General features: G+C 54.5%; 6 protein-coding genes across 6 annotated transcripts; 4 read left to right on the top strand and 2 right to left on the bottom strand.

The window, feature by feature from the left end:
• Window positions 1-2,316: 2,316 nt before the first annotated feature.
• CC84DRAFT_1071746 (uncharacterized protein) lies at window positions 2,317-2,958 on the top strand (the record flags this gene model as incomplete). The annotated part of the gene is made up of 2 exons (XM_018173677.1): window positions 2,317-2,834; window positions 2,895-2,958. Coding segments are annotated over 2 exons (582 nt in total), but the record flags the coding sequence as incomplete, so codon positions are not given.
• A 543-nt stretch (window positions 2,959-3,501) lies between these two features.
• On the bottom strand, window positions 3,502-4,777 carry CC84DRAFT_1162615 (uncharacterized protein). The gene has a single exon (XM_018178042.1). The coding sequence runs from the start codon at window positions 4,329-4,331 to the stop codon at window positions 3,669-3,671; it is 663 nt and encodes a 220-aa protein (XP_018039112.1). The 5' UTR covers window positions 4,332-4,777; the 3' UTR covers window positions 3,502-3,668.
• A 705-nt stretch (window positions 4,778-5,482) lies between these two features.
• CC84DRAFT_586422 (voltage-gated potassium channel subunit beta-1 channel subunit beta-1) lies at window positions 5,483-6,881 on the top strand. The gene is made up of 4 exons (XM_018186787.1): window positions 5,483-5,893; window positions 5,942-6,081; window positions 6,129-6,590; window positions 6,660-6,881. The coding sequence occupies exons 1-4, from the start codon at window positions 5,612-5,614 to the stop codon at window positions 6,802-6,804; spliced, it is 1,029 nt and encodes a 342-aa protein (XP_018039113.1). The 5' UTR covers window positions 5,483-5,611; the 3' UTR covers window positions 6,805-6,881.
• A 1,866-nt stretch (window positions 6,882-8,747) lies between these two features.
• On the top strand, window positions 8,748-10,301 carry CC84DRAFT_1087282 (uncharacterized protein; the record flags this gene model as incomplete). Its single annotated transcript, XM_018174193.1, has 5 exons — window positions 8,748-9,027; window positions 9,070-9,160; window positions 9,209-9,616; window positions 9,783-10,118; window positions 10,169-10,301. 5 exons carry the CDS (start codon window positions 8,748-8,750, stop codon window positions 10,299-10,301), a joined length of 1,248 nt encoding a protein of 415 aa, XP_018039114.1.
• Window positions 10,302-10,522: 221 nt separating this feature from the next.
• On the top strand, window positions 10,523-12,276 carry CC84DRAFT_1257544 (uncharacterized protein). The gene is made up of 2 exons (XM_018184742.1): window positions 10,523-10,926; window positions 11,022-12,276. The coding sequence occupies exons 1-2, from the start codon at window positions 10,690-10,692 to the stop codon at window positions 11,805-11,807; spliced, it is 1,023 nt and encodes a 340-aa protein (XP_018039115.1). The 5' UTR covers window positions 10,523-10,689; the 3' UTR covers window positions 11,808-12,276.
• Window positions 12,062-16,092, bottom strand: CC84DRAFT_586411 (uncharacterized protein). Its single transcript, XM_018186785.1, has one exon. It carries the CDS (start codon window positions 15,829-15,831, stop codon window positions 12,316-12,318), a length of 3,516 nt encoding a protein of 1,171 aa, XP_018039116.1. The 5' UTR covers window positions 15,832-16,092; the 3' UTR covers window positions 12,062-12,315.
• Between the last annotated feature and the right edge of the window lie 67 nt (window positions 16,093-16,159).

The raw sequence follows: 16,159 nt of genomic DNA on the forward strand, positions 1-16,159 counted from the left end.
TCTTCACACTTCTATCTTCTCACATCCTCTGTGCGCGGACTAAAAGCAAACGTTCGGAAGTATGATGTGGCTGGTGTTGTCTAGAAATCAGCGAGCCGACGTCGCAAATGCGTAATGTCATCTGATAGCGTATGTCTCAAGGTCTTGCAGATATTCCAAGTCTAGTAATAGATACGTTGTTCATATTTCACCTATAATTCGACACGGGGAATTGAAACAGATCTCCTTATCTACTTGTGTGCTTGGTGTAGCCTGGTGTAGCCTGGTGTAGCATCAAACACACCGCATGGCAGTTTCATGTGTCCGCTTGATCAAAACGGCAGCAGGGAGTCCATTTATGTGAATCATTCTTTTTCTTTCTCATACAGGTCATCAAGAGATTGATTTTGCTCGACGGGTCTCTAGGTTCCTCGCACGTGCATGAGACGGCATTTCGTAGCATTTCCTGGTATCTCATCACTCAGGAGCATGTATAAAACCACGCTTCTGGGATGTAACTGGTCTTCAGTCAAGCTTGACTTCAACTTGGGCACTAAAACGCACTATACTGGAGTCTCTCGTCATGAATCAGAAAGCACGAGCCGAATTGGAGACGAACATTATGGGAAGGGCAAATGAATTGTCAGTAGAATCATCGTACACTCTGAGAGACCGTTGCTTATTGATCTGGATACTTATGGATACAACTGATAATGAATGAGCTTGCTAAAGGAACTGTCAAGGGAAAGATTCTAAATCGTCTGCCAGGTGCCAAGCCAGGTGCCACGCAATCTTTAGAGACACACTATGTCAAATGCATGACAAAGATTGAAATCTCTCTGAACAAAAGAAGAGGTTTGTCAAGGCCGCTTTGGCATGGGTTCTGTTAGCAAAGAAACCCTCAGAAGAGGCGGAACTCCGACATGTACTTGCAGTAGAGTATGACTCTTCTGGGCTGGACCGAGCTAAAATCCTGGATGTCACACAAATTATGACTTCACGTCGGCCTTTCTCGCTGCCTGCTTGAATAGAGATGGAGTCCAAGTTTGGTTGCTAGCACATCATTCAGCAGCCGATTACCTACGGCGGAATCTCGATACTTGGTGTCCGGATGCTAAATCTCTCGTCGCAAAAGGCTGTCTGACTTATCTTGCTTTCGATAAGTTCAGCGAAGGTTACTGCAAGAGCAAGGAGCAACTTAAGTCAAGATTCGAAGGCAACCCTTTCTGCGGATACGCCGCTCAATGTTGGGCACAATATCTCAGTAGCTCAGCCAAAGGGAGCGGACCTGGTTCTACATCTTGCGTCATGCTCCTTCATGTTACCGTCTTCCGTTCTCTGTCCGACAAGTATGGCCTTCAATCGGAGAGTTCTACTTATCAACAATTCTAATGTTCCTGTAATCACCGTGACTCCAAAATGTTCTCAGTCTGTGGCTTTGGCATTTAGTACCTATCACGACTCTGTGTGACATTTTCCATTGGTACGGGAACGTTAGAACACGTATAGCACTGGATCATAAGGTACCTTCTCTCATCCGATATTGCCAGGGAATCTTTTCGATGTCTTATGTTGCTCATTTCGATGTCACACTTGAGGTTGCCCCAAAAAATGGAAATTGGCATTCTTGCGGTACATTCCGATGGAAGAGTTCCTGCATCGCGCGGAAACTTTCAAGCCTCATCAACAGATCTTGCTGCACAACTCTCACTATTCCAAAGGATACCTCGAATACTCTTTTGCAGTATCTATCTTCGGAAAATGGAATTAGCAACCCTTCCCCCTGCTACCGCCCGACTAGCGGTCGAGCTACAGCTCGAAGACATCAACTACATCATGCAGGATTTGGACGCTGGAGACGCTTACGCAGCCTTCAACGCAATGGAAGCAAGCCTCAAATCCGCGTTGTTGCTTCTGCAAGATCAAACCTGTGCCATGGATATTCTCCGAGCCGATCATAACGATCGTGTCGTCTTCGAGAATCTGATTCAAGAGGAAAGACAGGCGGAGCGCGACCACCGAATTGCGCGCGGAATGTGCGATATCACTGCTGGTGGGACGGAACGCTCCACTCCAGGATCGGGAGAGTGCTTCGAGGGGCAGGACTCCTGGCTGGGCGATGACTTTCAAGATCTTGATGCGAGGCTTGGAGATGCTAGAGTAGACGATCCTCTGGTCAGGGTTATGACGGACACGAGTGCCACCTATCGCGGCCATGAAGTTCAACTTATTCAAAAAGTAGCGGGCGACCCGGCAGCCAGTTATGCCGAATCTTCCACTCGTCCCTTAGGGAAAGGCAAAGGAAGAGCCAAAGAGGGCGTTCTCGGCGACGAGCATGTGACACACACTTTCTGCTCTGCCTGCATGGAACCGTATACCCGCTTCGACGCGCTGGAATTGGGCTGCAAACGCGAGGACGACGACACCTACCACGCATACTGCAGGGGCTGCCTCGTTGATCTCTTCGAAACAAGCTTCACCGACACAACACTCTTTCCCCCACGATGTTGCGGAAAGTACATACCGGTGTCAGCTTGCGTTGAGCTTCTCCCACTAGAGTTGGTAAAGCGATACAAAGACAAGCAGCTCGAACTAGCATCGCCAAATCCTGTGTATTGCAGCAATCGGTTCTGTGCAAAGTTCATAAAGCCTGAAAGCGTCACCGCTGACGTTGCAGTATGTCAAAGTTGCAACATGGAAACGTGTGCTATTTGTAAAAACCCCAAACACAAAGGGCTATGTCCGGACGATCCAACGTTCCGGATGCTGTTGGAAGTGGCTGGTAAAAAGCGGTGGCAACGATGCCCCAGGTGTAGGACCATGGTGGAGTTGCTCACAGGTTGTTATCATATGCGGTACGCCTATCCAGATGCTCAGAAAGCACAGATGTGGTTTTTATACTAACGAACCTGCAGATGTCGGTGCACTGCAGATTTCTGCTATCTCTGCGCAAAGCCATGGAAGACCTGCTCATGTCCGCATGCGCATGGGAATCGTCTTCTAGCTGATGATCAGATGCCAGATGAGCCCGAGAACCGTGTTGCAATGCCGGAAGAAGAAGAAATCGTAGAATTGGACCCAGCACTCGACGTATTGAACGACATACAGTTGCGGCTTGCGACTGTTGCTGGAGGATTTGCCGTTGGCAATGTCGAGGAGGAGGCGGAAGACGATGCTGAACAGCCAATTGATCTATGCCAACATCTCTGGGAAAAAACCTACGGGGAAGATGACAAGCTTGAGGTCTGCGGAATCTGCCATCACCATTTGAGATTCGTCAATTCTTGCACAGCTTGCAAGACGAAGGTCTGCAACCGTTGCTTGAACAATAGACTATGACTGGAGTGCGGCGCTGCGGACTCTCCCAAGGCACATATATCGAAGTAGCGATAGGAACAGTAAGAATACTTCACACAACTTACCAAAGCAATGTTCCCGCCCTGTAACAACTAGACGTGTGCATAAGAGAGAATATATTGGAATGAAGATCAGGTAATAGCAAGTCAGCACACAGTGCATTAACTCGCAGCATCAACCGGGTATCAAATGAAGCAAACCATTGCAAGAATCGAAATCATCAAGGTCACTCGCACATGCACCCCCAAACGACGAGCAGCGCTGGGCTTCAGCTCCTCGGCCTCCCCTGCACCCCCTTCCTGACTTCCACCTCCCACCGCTCGTCCGCACCCCTAAGCCCCTAGCACCTCCTTCGCCTTCGTCCAGCTCGGGTCGCGCGCGGGATCATGCGTCGTGCCCACACAGTTCTCAAGATACGCCCCCCAGCCCGCCGACGTCCCAGTCGCAAGCCCGTCCTTGATACTAGCATCGCACTGGGTAGTCAGAAACCACGCCGCGCTACCAAACGAGTCTTCATCCTTAGCATTCACCAGCGCGAGCACCGCGTCGCTAGGATCCTGGCCGTTCGGCGCGGCCTTCGCGGCGGAAACTGCGTTTGCGCCGAAGAGATCCGTGGCGTACTTCTCGTTGAACGGCGCCATCTGCATGTTGCGCGTGCCCTGGCCCGGGCGGCCTGGCGCGGGGTAGTGGTTGTGGTTGTACTTGAAGGAGCCGGATTCGAAGAGCATGAGGGCGATGAGAGCGGCTTGGACGCCAGGCTCGTGGATCGAGTACTTTTCGAAGGCAGAGGTAATGGCGGGTGCGGCAGTAGAGGCGTCCGCGCATTCAGCCGCGAAGGCGGCACCGGAGCAGGAGGCGGTGCTCGGGTCCATGGCGGTGAGCTGCTCAGCAGTAATGGTGCAGTGGGCTGCATCGGTGGTGGTTTGGGGGGTGGGGAGGGCGAGGGTGGTGGAGAAGAGGGCACAGCCCATGATTAGAGAGCGAGTGGAGAACATTTTGTTCGTAGTGGTTGTAATTGTGGATATAATGTTGTAGGTTGAGGAATTGGCGTATCAGTCGAGATGCTGAGGTCTCTCTTATATAGAGTTTACACGACGGCGGGACTGCGTTGAGTAGAAAGTACGAATATAGGTGATGAATCACAAAGGAATGTTCATATGCAATGCTCTCTTCACCTGCACAATGCTGAATGAGAAAATGAACGAGATGATGGAAGACGACCGTAGGTATTGTGCAGGCCTCGTGCCTGATATATCTTCACCAACAAAAGAATGTCACAGCATTTCACTCCAACCCCATAACTTGCATCCTTTGTTCCATAATGGCTACCCCTTCAGGGCAGAAGGCGAGAGATTATGTGAGGAGCTAGGAATGAAGAGGCAATGACAGCCAACGAAGAGTCGACGCCAACACGTGACGAGCCCCTTGCAGGCTTTTGATTGGCGGTGAGGTAGCGCCGAGTTGGAGATCGGCGCCGCGAACGTGTTTCAAAACATTTACCCCTATAATCAAGCTTTCCTGTGTATCCTGTCAGTATGGATCGCGTGTTTGGCATTGCTTGTGTGGCTGTCACTGCTGCATCTGGAATGCCACAGTTCAAGAGACGTTTGATGACGCGGCAAAGTATTGGACGTGTGCTTGCAACCGCAAGCCCGGGCGACAATGCGAAGTCTAGCGTCCAACGCTAAGTTGCAGAACATTCTTTCGTGCACCAACAGACATGAACGCGTTCATTTGATAGTCATGGAGCCGCACAACGCTAGTGCGCTTATGGAAGGTAGGCGGCGCGAAGTCAACCCGTGGCTTATCAACATGTGGCGATAGAAAGGGCGGTGGTGGGGCATCACTGTGTTCGCGCTGCCTCGGTTGTGCTGGCAAATGTCCCAAATCACGTGGAGCGTGTTGGCCGTGTTGTGTGTCACAACAGACGCTGGCTCGCGTGTGAATATGTAGGCTGACAGCTGGGCTGAGACCTGTAACTGCAGCTCTTGGCTCTCGTGACTGTACAGAGCCACATCTCGCAGCGGCAACTTGATCGAATCTGCCGTGCCGTGGCTGTTCAACGTTGGGGAAGGAGGGCGGGGAGGCTTTCTGTGCCCCTCAATTTTCTCGCTTGTGTATCGTTATGACGTAACGATATGAAGGGCTTTGAAATCGCGACATGAAGGTACCCCTCTATATAGAACGGGCGGCACGACCCCACTATGAACGTTTAGCATTGACACCCAACAATCCACTTTTCGCACCGAGATAATCGAACAAAATAACCGTCAAAATGCCTGCCGTAGAGTCCAAGTTCAATCCCAAGGACATGGAGTTTCGTCGCCTCGGACCTGCCGGTCTTAAGGTCTCAGTCTTCTCGCTTGGTGGATGGTTGACCTATGGAGGAACCCAGAAGGGAAGCATCGTCAAAGAGTGCATGGAAGCTGCCTGGAGCTATGGCATCAACTTCTTCGACACCGCTGAGGTCTACGCAAAGGGCGAGTGCGAGGTGGAGATGGGCAATGCCTTCAAGGAGCTGAACTGGCCGCGTGACGAATATGTGCTATCCACAAAGGTAAGCTATTCCCGGGCCCATACAAGGCGCAATTACCAACAGCTGCAGGTCTTTTTCGGAACAGGACGAACGGAGCCCAACACTCGGGGACTGAGCAAGAAGCACATTGTCGAAGGCTTGAAGAGCTCGCTCAAGCGTCTCCAGCACGACTACGTTGATGTAGTGTTCGCGCATCGTTATGATCCCGAGTAAGTCATGCCGAGATGTTGTTCTACGGCCTTTTAACGGTGATTAGTGTGCCCATGAAGGAGATCGTCGAAGCGTTCACACAAACCATCCGCGACCTCAACCTCGCATACTACTGGGGTACCTCCGAGTGGCCCGCCGAGAAAATCCAAGAAGCCGTTGACATCGCCGAGAAATACAACCTCATCGCGCCCATCGTCGAGCAGCCGCAGTACAATGCCTTCCACCGCGAGCGATTCGAAAAGGAGTATGCGCCGCTCTTCAAGAGCTACCAGATGGGTACCACCATCTGGTCTCCGTTGGACTCTGGTATCCTCACCGGAAAGTACGACAAGGGCATCCCAGAGGACTCGCGCTTCGCCACAAACTCCGACTTCTTCAAGGGCACAATCGAGAAGCTGAAGTCTGAGGAGGGCCAGGCTAAGCTTGAGAAGGTCAGGAAGCTGGGAAAGATTGCCGAGAAACTTGGTGGCAACACAACTCAGCTCGCTCTGGCCTGGGCTGCGAAGAAGTAAGTCATGCCCGATTGAGTTATGCGAGAGTCGCAAGTATCGGTTAGAAAATACTGACCGAGATGCAGCCCTAACGTCAGCACCGTCATCCTCGGTGCGTCGAAGGTCGAGCAGATTCACGACAACTTGAAGGCGCTGCCTCTGTTGGCCAAGCTCACCGACGACGTATACCAAGAGATTGAGGACATCCTCCAGAACAAGCCCAAGGCGTGATCATGTGAGCATGTTTGTGTAACACACCAGAAGCCGCGTAAGAAGGCGGTGATCCACACTGCCCCGAAGCGAGCACAGGCCGAGCGGAGGTCGATTAGAACGATACACGTCTTGTGCCAATAGAGAAATTAAACTTGGATTTCCAGTCCACTTTTCAGCGTGAACGAGGCCTCGTGCGAGGAGAGTACATCAGGTGACGTTGGCGTTCCAAATCATCGCATGCGGCATAGGCAGTACCAACCGCTGCACTCATTCCAGTACGATGCAGCAATACGGAACTGCACCACCGTTGATTTCCAAGCCGGGACTCGAGCCAAATAAGTTGTTGTCTATATATGAACTGGTTGTGATTGGGCGTCCCCGCACTCAAGACCTCGTGGGGGACGGAAATAGCATCTGAAGCTCGCGCGTGGTGCAAAGGCGGATTCACGAAGCGGAGAGACTGATTGAAAGTGCAGATAGAAACAGAGTAGCGGGTCCACGCACGCGAGATGTGATGCATGGTGATGGTCTTGGTGATGGATGCGGAAGGCGGTCAGTCGGTGGCTTCCATGATCTCCGCCAGGGCAGAGAGGCACAAGCCAATGGGCATCCATGGGTCCAGCCTCAGCGATGGTGACAGCATCTCAGCCGGAGCGCAGCGCGGAAGATAAAAGCGCTCGCGCATCCGCTTCCCATCTGCACTGCGTTGCGCTGCTTGACTGGGCTGGCTGTCATCTCGTCCGACGATCCTCGGCCTCCCTCATTCGCCTCGTTCACCACCGGATCCCACGCCCGCCCCGCACTGACGACGGGCCCAGCCGTTAAGTCCGGCATACGTCCACCGTGAATCCAAGGCATCTGCATGGAGCTTGAGCCTCTAGGTCGACACAGTTCGGGCCCTTAGCTTGCCCAGTCCAACATTCCAAATCGCTTCCGAAGGCTGTGCAGACTTTTGCAATTGCACCTCCCGGCTTCTCCACGCGACGGAGACACCGCCGTAGCCAGTCGTCATCCAGTGGCGCTTAAAGATCGCTGGTAAGCATCTCCGCCGCGACCCATCCTTCGTGACCGAGTGGCCTCGACCTGCGACGCGACAAGCACCACCGAGTGTCTCAATTGATCCCTCGCCACAAGACGCGCCGTGGCTCGCGCCTCATCACCGCCAAGTCCAAGCGACGTCTTCAAGACCACTGCTGATTTTCAAGCACAAGAACGTGTTGCCATTCTTCTGCTATTGCATAGCGCTCGGTCGCGTATGTTTCGCCAATCTACTTTCCATTGACCCGGAACTGACGGGCGCACCAGTTTAAATAGAACAAGACTGCTCGTGCCGCGGTAATCTCCACGTCCACCTCGCAACAACTGCGAACTGGCCGCGCTTGAGTTCGTGCTCGTCGATCAATGCAGACCACATAGCATGGCCAGCCTTTCTCCAGACCCTTCAATGGAGGACGTAAAGTTTCCGAACGGCTCCAGTGAGTGCACACGTTTCTTGGCGTCCCTCGCATGGCCTGAATTGCCTGGTGTTTGAAGGCATAACTGTTTGGTCTTATTTCTGCTACACTTGGGGTCTGCCCCGTGTTCACTGCACCCACACATCGCCCTTTCTGATTGGTCTACTTCGTCATTTTTGTTTCCTCGGCTCGCCATCCGTCCAAAAGCACGCTGCAGAGACGCCGCGAGTCTCGTGCTCGCAGTGTCGTCTGAGCGACCACAATGCTATATCGCCTGTACTACGGCAACCCCTCCTACCGACGCTGCCGTCACCGCATTGACGAGCGCAGCGACCGCTGCTGTTGTTACGATCCCACCGGGGTCCATCCTCTTCAGCCTACATATACAAGCCCGTGCAGTCCTCACACAATGCAGCTGGTCTCGCAAACACGCTTATTGTAATTTCTGTTCAACCCAACCCTTTCATTTTACATTATTTAATATCTACTTTTCCTTTTCTAGCAGCCATGTCGCATAATCGTTACACGTCATGGTCGTCGGATGTGCTGACCATGGCGCCCACCTACCCTCCTGTCGGCGCGCCTGTCGACTACCCTTCGCCTGTATCCCGCCGCGCCTCGGAGTGTTTTTCCGAGGCTCCGGGCAGTCGGAGAGGTAGTTCGGCATTCGTGTCGGACATGGAGAGTAAAGGGCATTGGCAATCTATAGGCAGTAATTCAGATACCAAAAGTCCATTGGCAAACTTTGCCTTCTTCAAGAACCTGACCGAGAAGAAGACAACGCGAGGTAAGTGCTTCCCAAGACGAAAAATGCTGTGCTAACATGGAGTAGATGGGCAACCTGCGAAGAGAAGAGGGCCGAAGCCAGACAGCAAGCCGGCCTTGACTCGCCGGCAGGAGCTGAATCGACAGGCGCAGAGGTATTTTTACTGTCCATGCTAAAGTGCATCTGTGCTAACTCTGTAAAGGACGCACCGAGAGCGGAAGGAAATGTACATCAAAGCACTGGAGCAAGAAGTCCTCCGCATCAAGGATTCTTTCACCAACGTCTCCAAGGAACGAGACGCTTTCGCAGAAGAGAACCGCCGCCTAAAGGAACTACTAATGGCTCATGGCATAAGTTTCGACAGCCTGAGCCCAACAAACGGTCTCCAAGGGTTCAATAGCTCCTACGGAGGCAGCTCGTCTGGCAGCGTGTCAGGTGGATACGGCACCGGCACGAACTCGACTGGCTACACATCACCACCCACCGTTGGCCACGCGCACCGAGGATCCGTCTCCCAAGATATGAACATACCCATGAACCAGACGCAACACATTCCCCACATGAACAGCGGGCTCGACTACGATCAGATCGGGATAGACTTCGTCTTAACGTACGACCACCACACGCCTTATCTTTCTCCTCCACCCCAGCAATAATGCACTGCACACATACATCCTCAGTCCGTTCTTCAATCTCCTATCCATTATTCACTCGCCGTACGTCTATAATTTCTGCAATCTAATGCGCTCCTTCTGACTTTGGTCCGCTCATCGCAGTCTCGAGCGCCCCTGCATGGACCACATGCAGTACCTCATGGTGCGCGCGCACGATGCCGAAGAGACCATCTCTGGGCACGCGCTGATGGCGAGCGCGCCTCCAGACTCGCACATTGCGAACCACCCGGAAGAGACATATCCGCACCAGATGCCGGATATCGCCATGCCCGACCTGATGAAGCTGCTGGATCTGAGCAATCGCCTTCCCTTGGACGGCGAGATCACGCCGATCATGGCCTGGGTCATGGTGTTGAAGGAACCCAGGCTGGCGGAGCTGAGCAGGGCCGACATCGAGGGGATCAAGGGCGAGCTCCTGGCCAAGGTGCGATGCTATGGGTAAGTGACCTTGTCTTCACACAAGAATGATGATCCTAACGACTCCGCAGCTTCGGCGCTGTCTTGGAGGAATTTGAGGTCAAAGACGCAATGATGGCGGCTTTTGCGAAGAGGGGGACTGGGAACACAACGACCAACAACACAATCTCGCAGCCGTTGCCACTGGACGCAATAATGCAGTAGTAGGGGGATGCCATGCAGCGTATAATCTATAATCCGCTCGTTCTACGCACATAATTAAGAGCTATTATCAAGTTGAACAGAATCTGTGACTTTATGACGGAGTGCTTGATCTGGACTGATGCGCGGCTTTAGGGGTTAGGGTCTTTCCCTGCATACTCGCCCAAGCGCGCCCCGCAGCACGTGAATCTAGCCGCCTACGTCCTTCCGCATTACTCCTCTCTGTCTCGCCTTGCTTCACCATAGCTGCCCGCCCGCTTCCGCCGCGTTCTCTCTCCTTGCAGCATCTGCCTCGGCATCCTTGGCCCCACCGCACTCCTCCTGTCCCTTCTGCGAGCGAAGGCGTGTCTCTCAACTCCCACCCGGCAACACCACCAACACAGCAACAGCAATGGCCGAACTCGCAGTCTACGACAACGACCCCACGCTCTACCTCTTCACCTCGCTCACCGCGGGCTCCTCGCACATCATCACCGCGACCTCGCGTATCGAGACAATCCTCAAGGCGAACAAAATACCCTTCAAGGGCGTGGACACGGCGACGGATGAGCTCGCGAAGAAGCTGTTCCAGCGGCGCGCGCGGGGAAAGAAGCTGCCGCTGCTCGTGAAGGAGGGGTTCGTCATTGCGGTAGGTGTGCCCTTCCCCTCCGATCCACCCAGTCCAGCTGGAAACGACCGGAGTACAAAAGAAATCCAGGCTAACGCGCGGAATCCCCGCCACAGGACCTCGACCAAGTCGAAGAATGGAATGAATACGACGAGCTTAAAGAAGCCCTCGGTGCACCCGCCGTTCCCGCGCCCGCCGTCGCCGTGCCCCTCGCCGCAAGCAAGACACCTTCCGCACCAGCTGCGTCGGCCGCCGTAGGCTCCGCGCCAGGGAAGGAGAACACACCCAAACAGACCCCAGAGCAGAACCTCGCGATCCGCCAGCTGGGCGCCGAAGCCGCCTCCATCGCCGCAGCGAAGAAACACGTCCCCGCCAAGATCTCCACCACGAACCCGTTGCTCACTGCTAAGGCGTCAGCATCCTCCACTCCCACCTCCGCCACTACCCCGAGTAAACCTGCGGTCGCGTCGCCGAGTGCGATTCTCAGCCCGAGGAGTATACCGCTGCCGAGCACGCCGGCAAATGTGGGCAAGGCCCAGGGGGAGGTGGTGAGCGAGTTTCACGGCAGGAGGGTGCAGAGTCCCGGGGCCGAGGAGATCAAGATGGTGGAGGAGCAGACGGCGATCAAGGAGGTGAGTAGTAGTGAGGAGGAGGATTCTGAAGAGGAGGATGAGGAGGACTCTGAAGAAGACTCTGAAGAAGAAGAAGAAGAAGACGACGACGAAGAGGAAGAAGAAGAGGAGACGGCGCAACCTGCCAAGATACCTGCAAAGGCAGACGCGAAAGACGCCGCGAACGAGGCCCCAAAGCCAGATGCAGCAGCGGGCGTGAAGAAGGAGGCGCCGACGCAAGCGCAGCCCGCAAAAGCCGCCGACAAGGCTGGCGTAAGCGTCGAGGACTGAGCCCTTCTCTCCAGCCGCGCTCGTTTCTTCTCCCCCATCGCCAGACGAAGCATTTCTTGGGATACCACTTTCCGCGGCGCAAGATGCGTGTACAGCTGCGTCACTCAGTCAGTTGGTTGGAGTTGTCGTAGCGTTGGCACCAAGCGCATTCCACTTCCCCGCGTGTCGGTCTGTGTCATCTGCCGTGACTGTATTGCGTGACTGTATTGTCTGACGGTACATGGCCAAGGCGAATGGGCATTGTGCATCACCATGTGTCGCAACAGGCCTCGGAATGACGTGACAGAACGCTAGCTATTTGCTGTGCTCTGCTGTGCTGAGTCGCCGCCAACGCCGACGCTATGCAAAACCATGGCAACCACAGCGTCCTTACCCAGGCTGTGTCTGCGCCGCTGCCGTACTCGAAACGTCGCAACCCTGCTAGATAAGGTGCAGTATATACGTAGCGTTCCCGCGTAGAATTCAACACAATGATCCAGTCCAGCGGCACGAGACGCAACGAGCGCTCTCACTCCGCGGCACTCATATCCAACCCGGCCTTCTTAAGCCCGTCTAAAAACTGCTCCTTGACATCGCCCTCCGCCTCTCCCTTCTCCCCGTCCCTAACCAACTGCCTCATCAGCATCTCCTGCACCGCCTCAAGCCCCTTCTTCTCTGCCGCATCCAAGCTCGCCACCTCATCCTTCGCGTCCCCCTTCTTCCCCTTTCCTTTCTTTTCTTCCGTCTCCTCCCCCGCAACCATCTTATCCAGCTCCAGCTTGCTCACGCCTAGCGCGTGGATCTGCTCCTCCACAGTGCCCCGCGTAACCAGCCTCACCACCTCGACGTCCCTCGTCTGCCCCACCCGATGCGCGCGGTTCTCGGCTTGAATGTCGTCCTGCGGGTTGAAGCTGCTGTCGAAGATGACGACCTTGTTCGCGCAGGCAAGGTTGATCCCTGCGCCGCCGGACTTGGTCGACAGCATGAAGACGGGAATGCTTTCGTCGGCATAGAAGACGTCGAGGAGCTGCTGGCGCTCGGTGATGGGCGTGGAGCCGTCGATGCGGCAGTACCCGATGTCCTCGGCGTCCAGCGCCCATTCCAGAATGTCCATCACAGAGGTGAACTGCGAGAAGACGAGAGCGCGGTCGCCGTTGGCTTTGAACTTGCGGAGGAGCGTGATGAGCGTCTGTACCTTGCCCGAGTCCATCCACTCGCCGTTCTTGAGGGCAAATTTGCCAATGAATTTCGGATACTGTAGGCAGAGCTTGTGCGCTTCGAAGTCACGGTAGGGTTCGAGGTCCTGGTAGATATACTCCGGAACGCTCTCGCGGAAGGTTTCTTCTTTTGGGAGGACTTTGGACATCTTACGGAGAATACCGTCGGTGTAGCGCTCGCGGAAGAGGAGCGGGTGGATGGCCGCTTGTCGGAGGCGCATCATAACGTTTGCGGTTTCCTTGGGGAGGAGGCCATTGGCGCGGTCAAGCAGTATTTTACGCTGCCGCTCAAGCTGCTCTGAGTAGAGCTTCTTTTGGATGGGCGTGAGCTCGCAGTACTCTACGCGGCAGGTCTTCGTGGGGAGATGCTTCAGCACTTGAGCCTTCTTCCTGCGGAGAACAAACGGCGTCATCATCGAGCGAGCGCGGTTGATGCGCTGAGTCGAAAGCAGCGTCCCGTGGGTATCGCTCTCGTTGACCTTGGCCTTGTGCTTGAACACCACGGCAACGCTCTCGCGCACGTCCTCAGTCTCGAAGATATCCGGCATGAGAAACGCGAGGATAGAGGCCAGCTCCTGCAGACTGTTCTGCAGCGGAGTGCCGGTAAGTAGCAGACGCACCTTGGCCTTTATCTTCATCAGGTCCTGATACCGCTTCGTGTTCGAACTGCGCAGCATGTGTCCTTCGTCGAAGATAGCCATTTGCGGCTTGCACTTGCGCAGAAAACTGTTATCCTCCCTTCTACCACAGAGGTCGTACGTGGTGAGAACAACATCGATCTGGTTGTTTTCGATCTTGTCCAGGATCTCATCCTGCATTTGGAAGCGCTCATTTTGTCCGCCATAGTAGATGTGGAAGTCAATGGCTTCGGAGAAGTGCTTGAACTCGCGTGCCCAATTCTCCAGCGTGGAACCCGGGACCACGATTAGATGAGGGCCCTTAACACCGGATGCCTTGAGATGGGACAAAAATGCGATGACTTGGCATGTTTTCCCGAGGCCCATGTCGTCAGCCAGAATACCAGAGATCTGATTCTGCCATAGCAAGTTCAGCCAGTTTAGTCCAACCACCTGGTAATCTTTCAATTCGATGTTGGCATTCATGTTTGCCGGTTTCTTCAACAACTTCCTCTTTCCAGAAGCGCGATCTGCCACCTTGCGCATATCTTCTCGATCCGAGTCGCTCCCGACGGTGTTCGGGCTCTGGTATCCGGAGTCGCGGTTGGAGCCGGTATCACTGTCATCCAAGCTCGTTGCTGCAATTTCGCCATCGGTAGAAGCTCCAAAAATATTGATGCCCCAGCGAGCCATGCCGTCCACCATGGGACGGCCTCGTTCCTCGCACTTCTTGACCACCTCGTCAATCGTAGTGTAGGCATTCCACATCGCCCTCGCAGCGTCCACAAGCCTCTCACCGAGTGTAACCTTTGGTTTCCGCGCTTTCTTCCCAGTGTCCGGTTTGCGCGAGTCAACGTGTAATTTCTCCACCTTCTCCAGTGTTATGAAAGGACGATGTTCGAAGATCAACCGGATGTCCTCAGCTTTATGGCCAGATAAATCAACCATGCCCTCCACGGTGCAGTTGTTGAAGAAATCCAACAATTCCCCGTCATCGTGGAAGACCACCTCTTCCTCTTCCTGAACGTCAGAGTCATCGCCGTCGGAGATAATAATGCCCTCGTCGTCCTCGTGCGGAACCCTCTGTTTCGGCTTCTGCTGCGGACGCGGCGGTGGCGGTGGTGGAGAAGATGAAAGCGTGATCGGTGATGGTGAGCGATTCCGACGCCCTCGCATGAGTTTTCCTTTCCGTGCTGGCTTTTGCGGGCTCTCGGCGATCGGCGCACTCGGCTGGCTCGTGGTCTTCGCATATCGGTCCTGCAGGCTCACGGAGGGCTTGCTAAGCACGCGCTTCGCAGTCGTTGTCTTTGTTACAATAGGTTCTGGTGAAGACCGCACCACAGCCGTGCCTTTAGGTGCGCTTTGCTGTTCTTCTTTCTCTGGCAGGGTTGCCATGTAATCTATCGTATCGGGGTAGTTTCCCTTCTTGAACATCAACGCGTTGTATGTCTCATCAACCGTCCGGTTGGGGTAGACCTCTCGTAACCGGCGCACTTTCGTCCTCAGATTAAGATCGGTGATGTCTTCCAACCTCTCAAGCTTCGCTTCGTCCGTGAGATCTATCGGCATCGCTCGCGACGGCCCAGTCTGACGAATCGCCGGCCTCTTAGCTGGGGGAAATGAAGTTGTAGCATCCGCGGGCCGCTTCCCATTCTGGTTGTGCGCAAATCGATCCGACAAATCGAACCCAAACGACGAAGCCTTCTGCGGTGTTTCCCGCACGCGCTGCTGCTCGATCTTCGACATGGGTATATTAGACCCCCTATACTCCTCCTCATCTGAATCTTGTGCAACAGGAGGATCGTCCGAAGTGATGTCGATAGTCTGGGGTCGCGGCACTGCGCTCGGAAAACGCGCTTGCGTGCCTGGCGGGGCCATCGCGCTGACCATGCGGTGTTGCGACTGCGGCTTGTTCAAGGGCGAGGTAAAGCGCTCCGTGGCGGGCGAGGAGCGAGGGACTTGGACCTGCGAAGATGTGGGATTGTACATGCGATGCCTGGGGGGCGTCAACGGCTGTGTGGGCTGTGTCGTATGCGGCGGGAGGATCTGCGTAGGCTGCGTGACGAAAGCTCCTGATGGCATCGCGAAGTGTGGCGAACTCTCCATGCGATCTAGGGGTTGCGTCGGGATAGTGTTGTAGTCGTCGGCGGTGTCCTCGCCACCAAAGCGCGGCGGCGAAGACGTCTCGATTGGGTCTTTGCGGTACGCCATGATGCCCTTCTTTTCTTCAGTGTAACGGGAAATTTGCCGCTTGGAAGTGGTACGGGGAAGGATTATAGAAGGGTGGGTGGTGCGCGCAGAGAGCGTGCCAAACAAAGGGAGAGGCAAGCAGGCAAAGCAACCACCCGCGCCTTCTAAGGATGTCGCGATAAAGAAAGCGGACAGCGAGGTGTGGCGGGGGAAAGTGCTTCGCGTTCTTCACGCGTTAAGTGGTAGGCGCACGGACCGCCTTCCTCCATGACATCGTTGTGCACCAAGCCAGCCCGCACGGAGCCGTACTCGACGAGAAACAATTCTCCGCATCAACCACTTCAAACAA

The sequence above is a fragment of the Paraphaeosphaeria sporulosa genome, assembly GCF_001642045.1.
Source record: "Paraphaeosphaeria sporulosa strain AP3s5-JAC2a unplaced genomic scaffold CC84scaffold_3, whole genome shotgun sequence".
Lineage (NCBI taxonomy): Eukaryota > Fungi > Ascomycota > Dothideomycetes > Pleosporales > Didymosphaeriaceae > Paraphaeosphaeria > Paraphaeosphaeria sporulosa.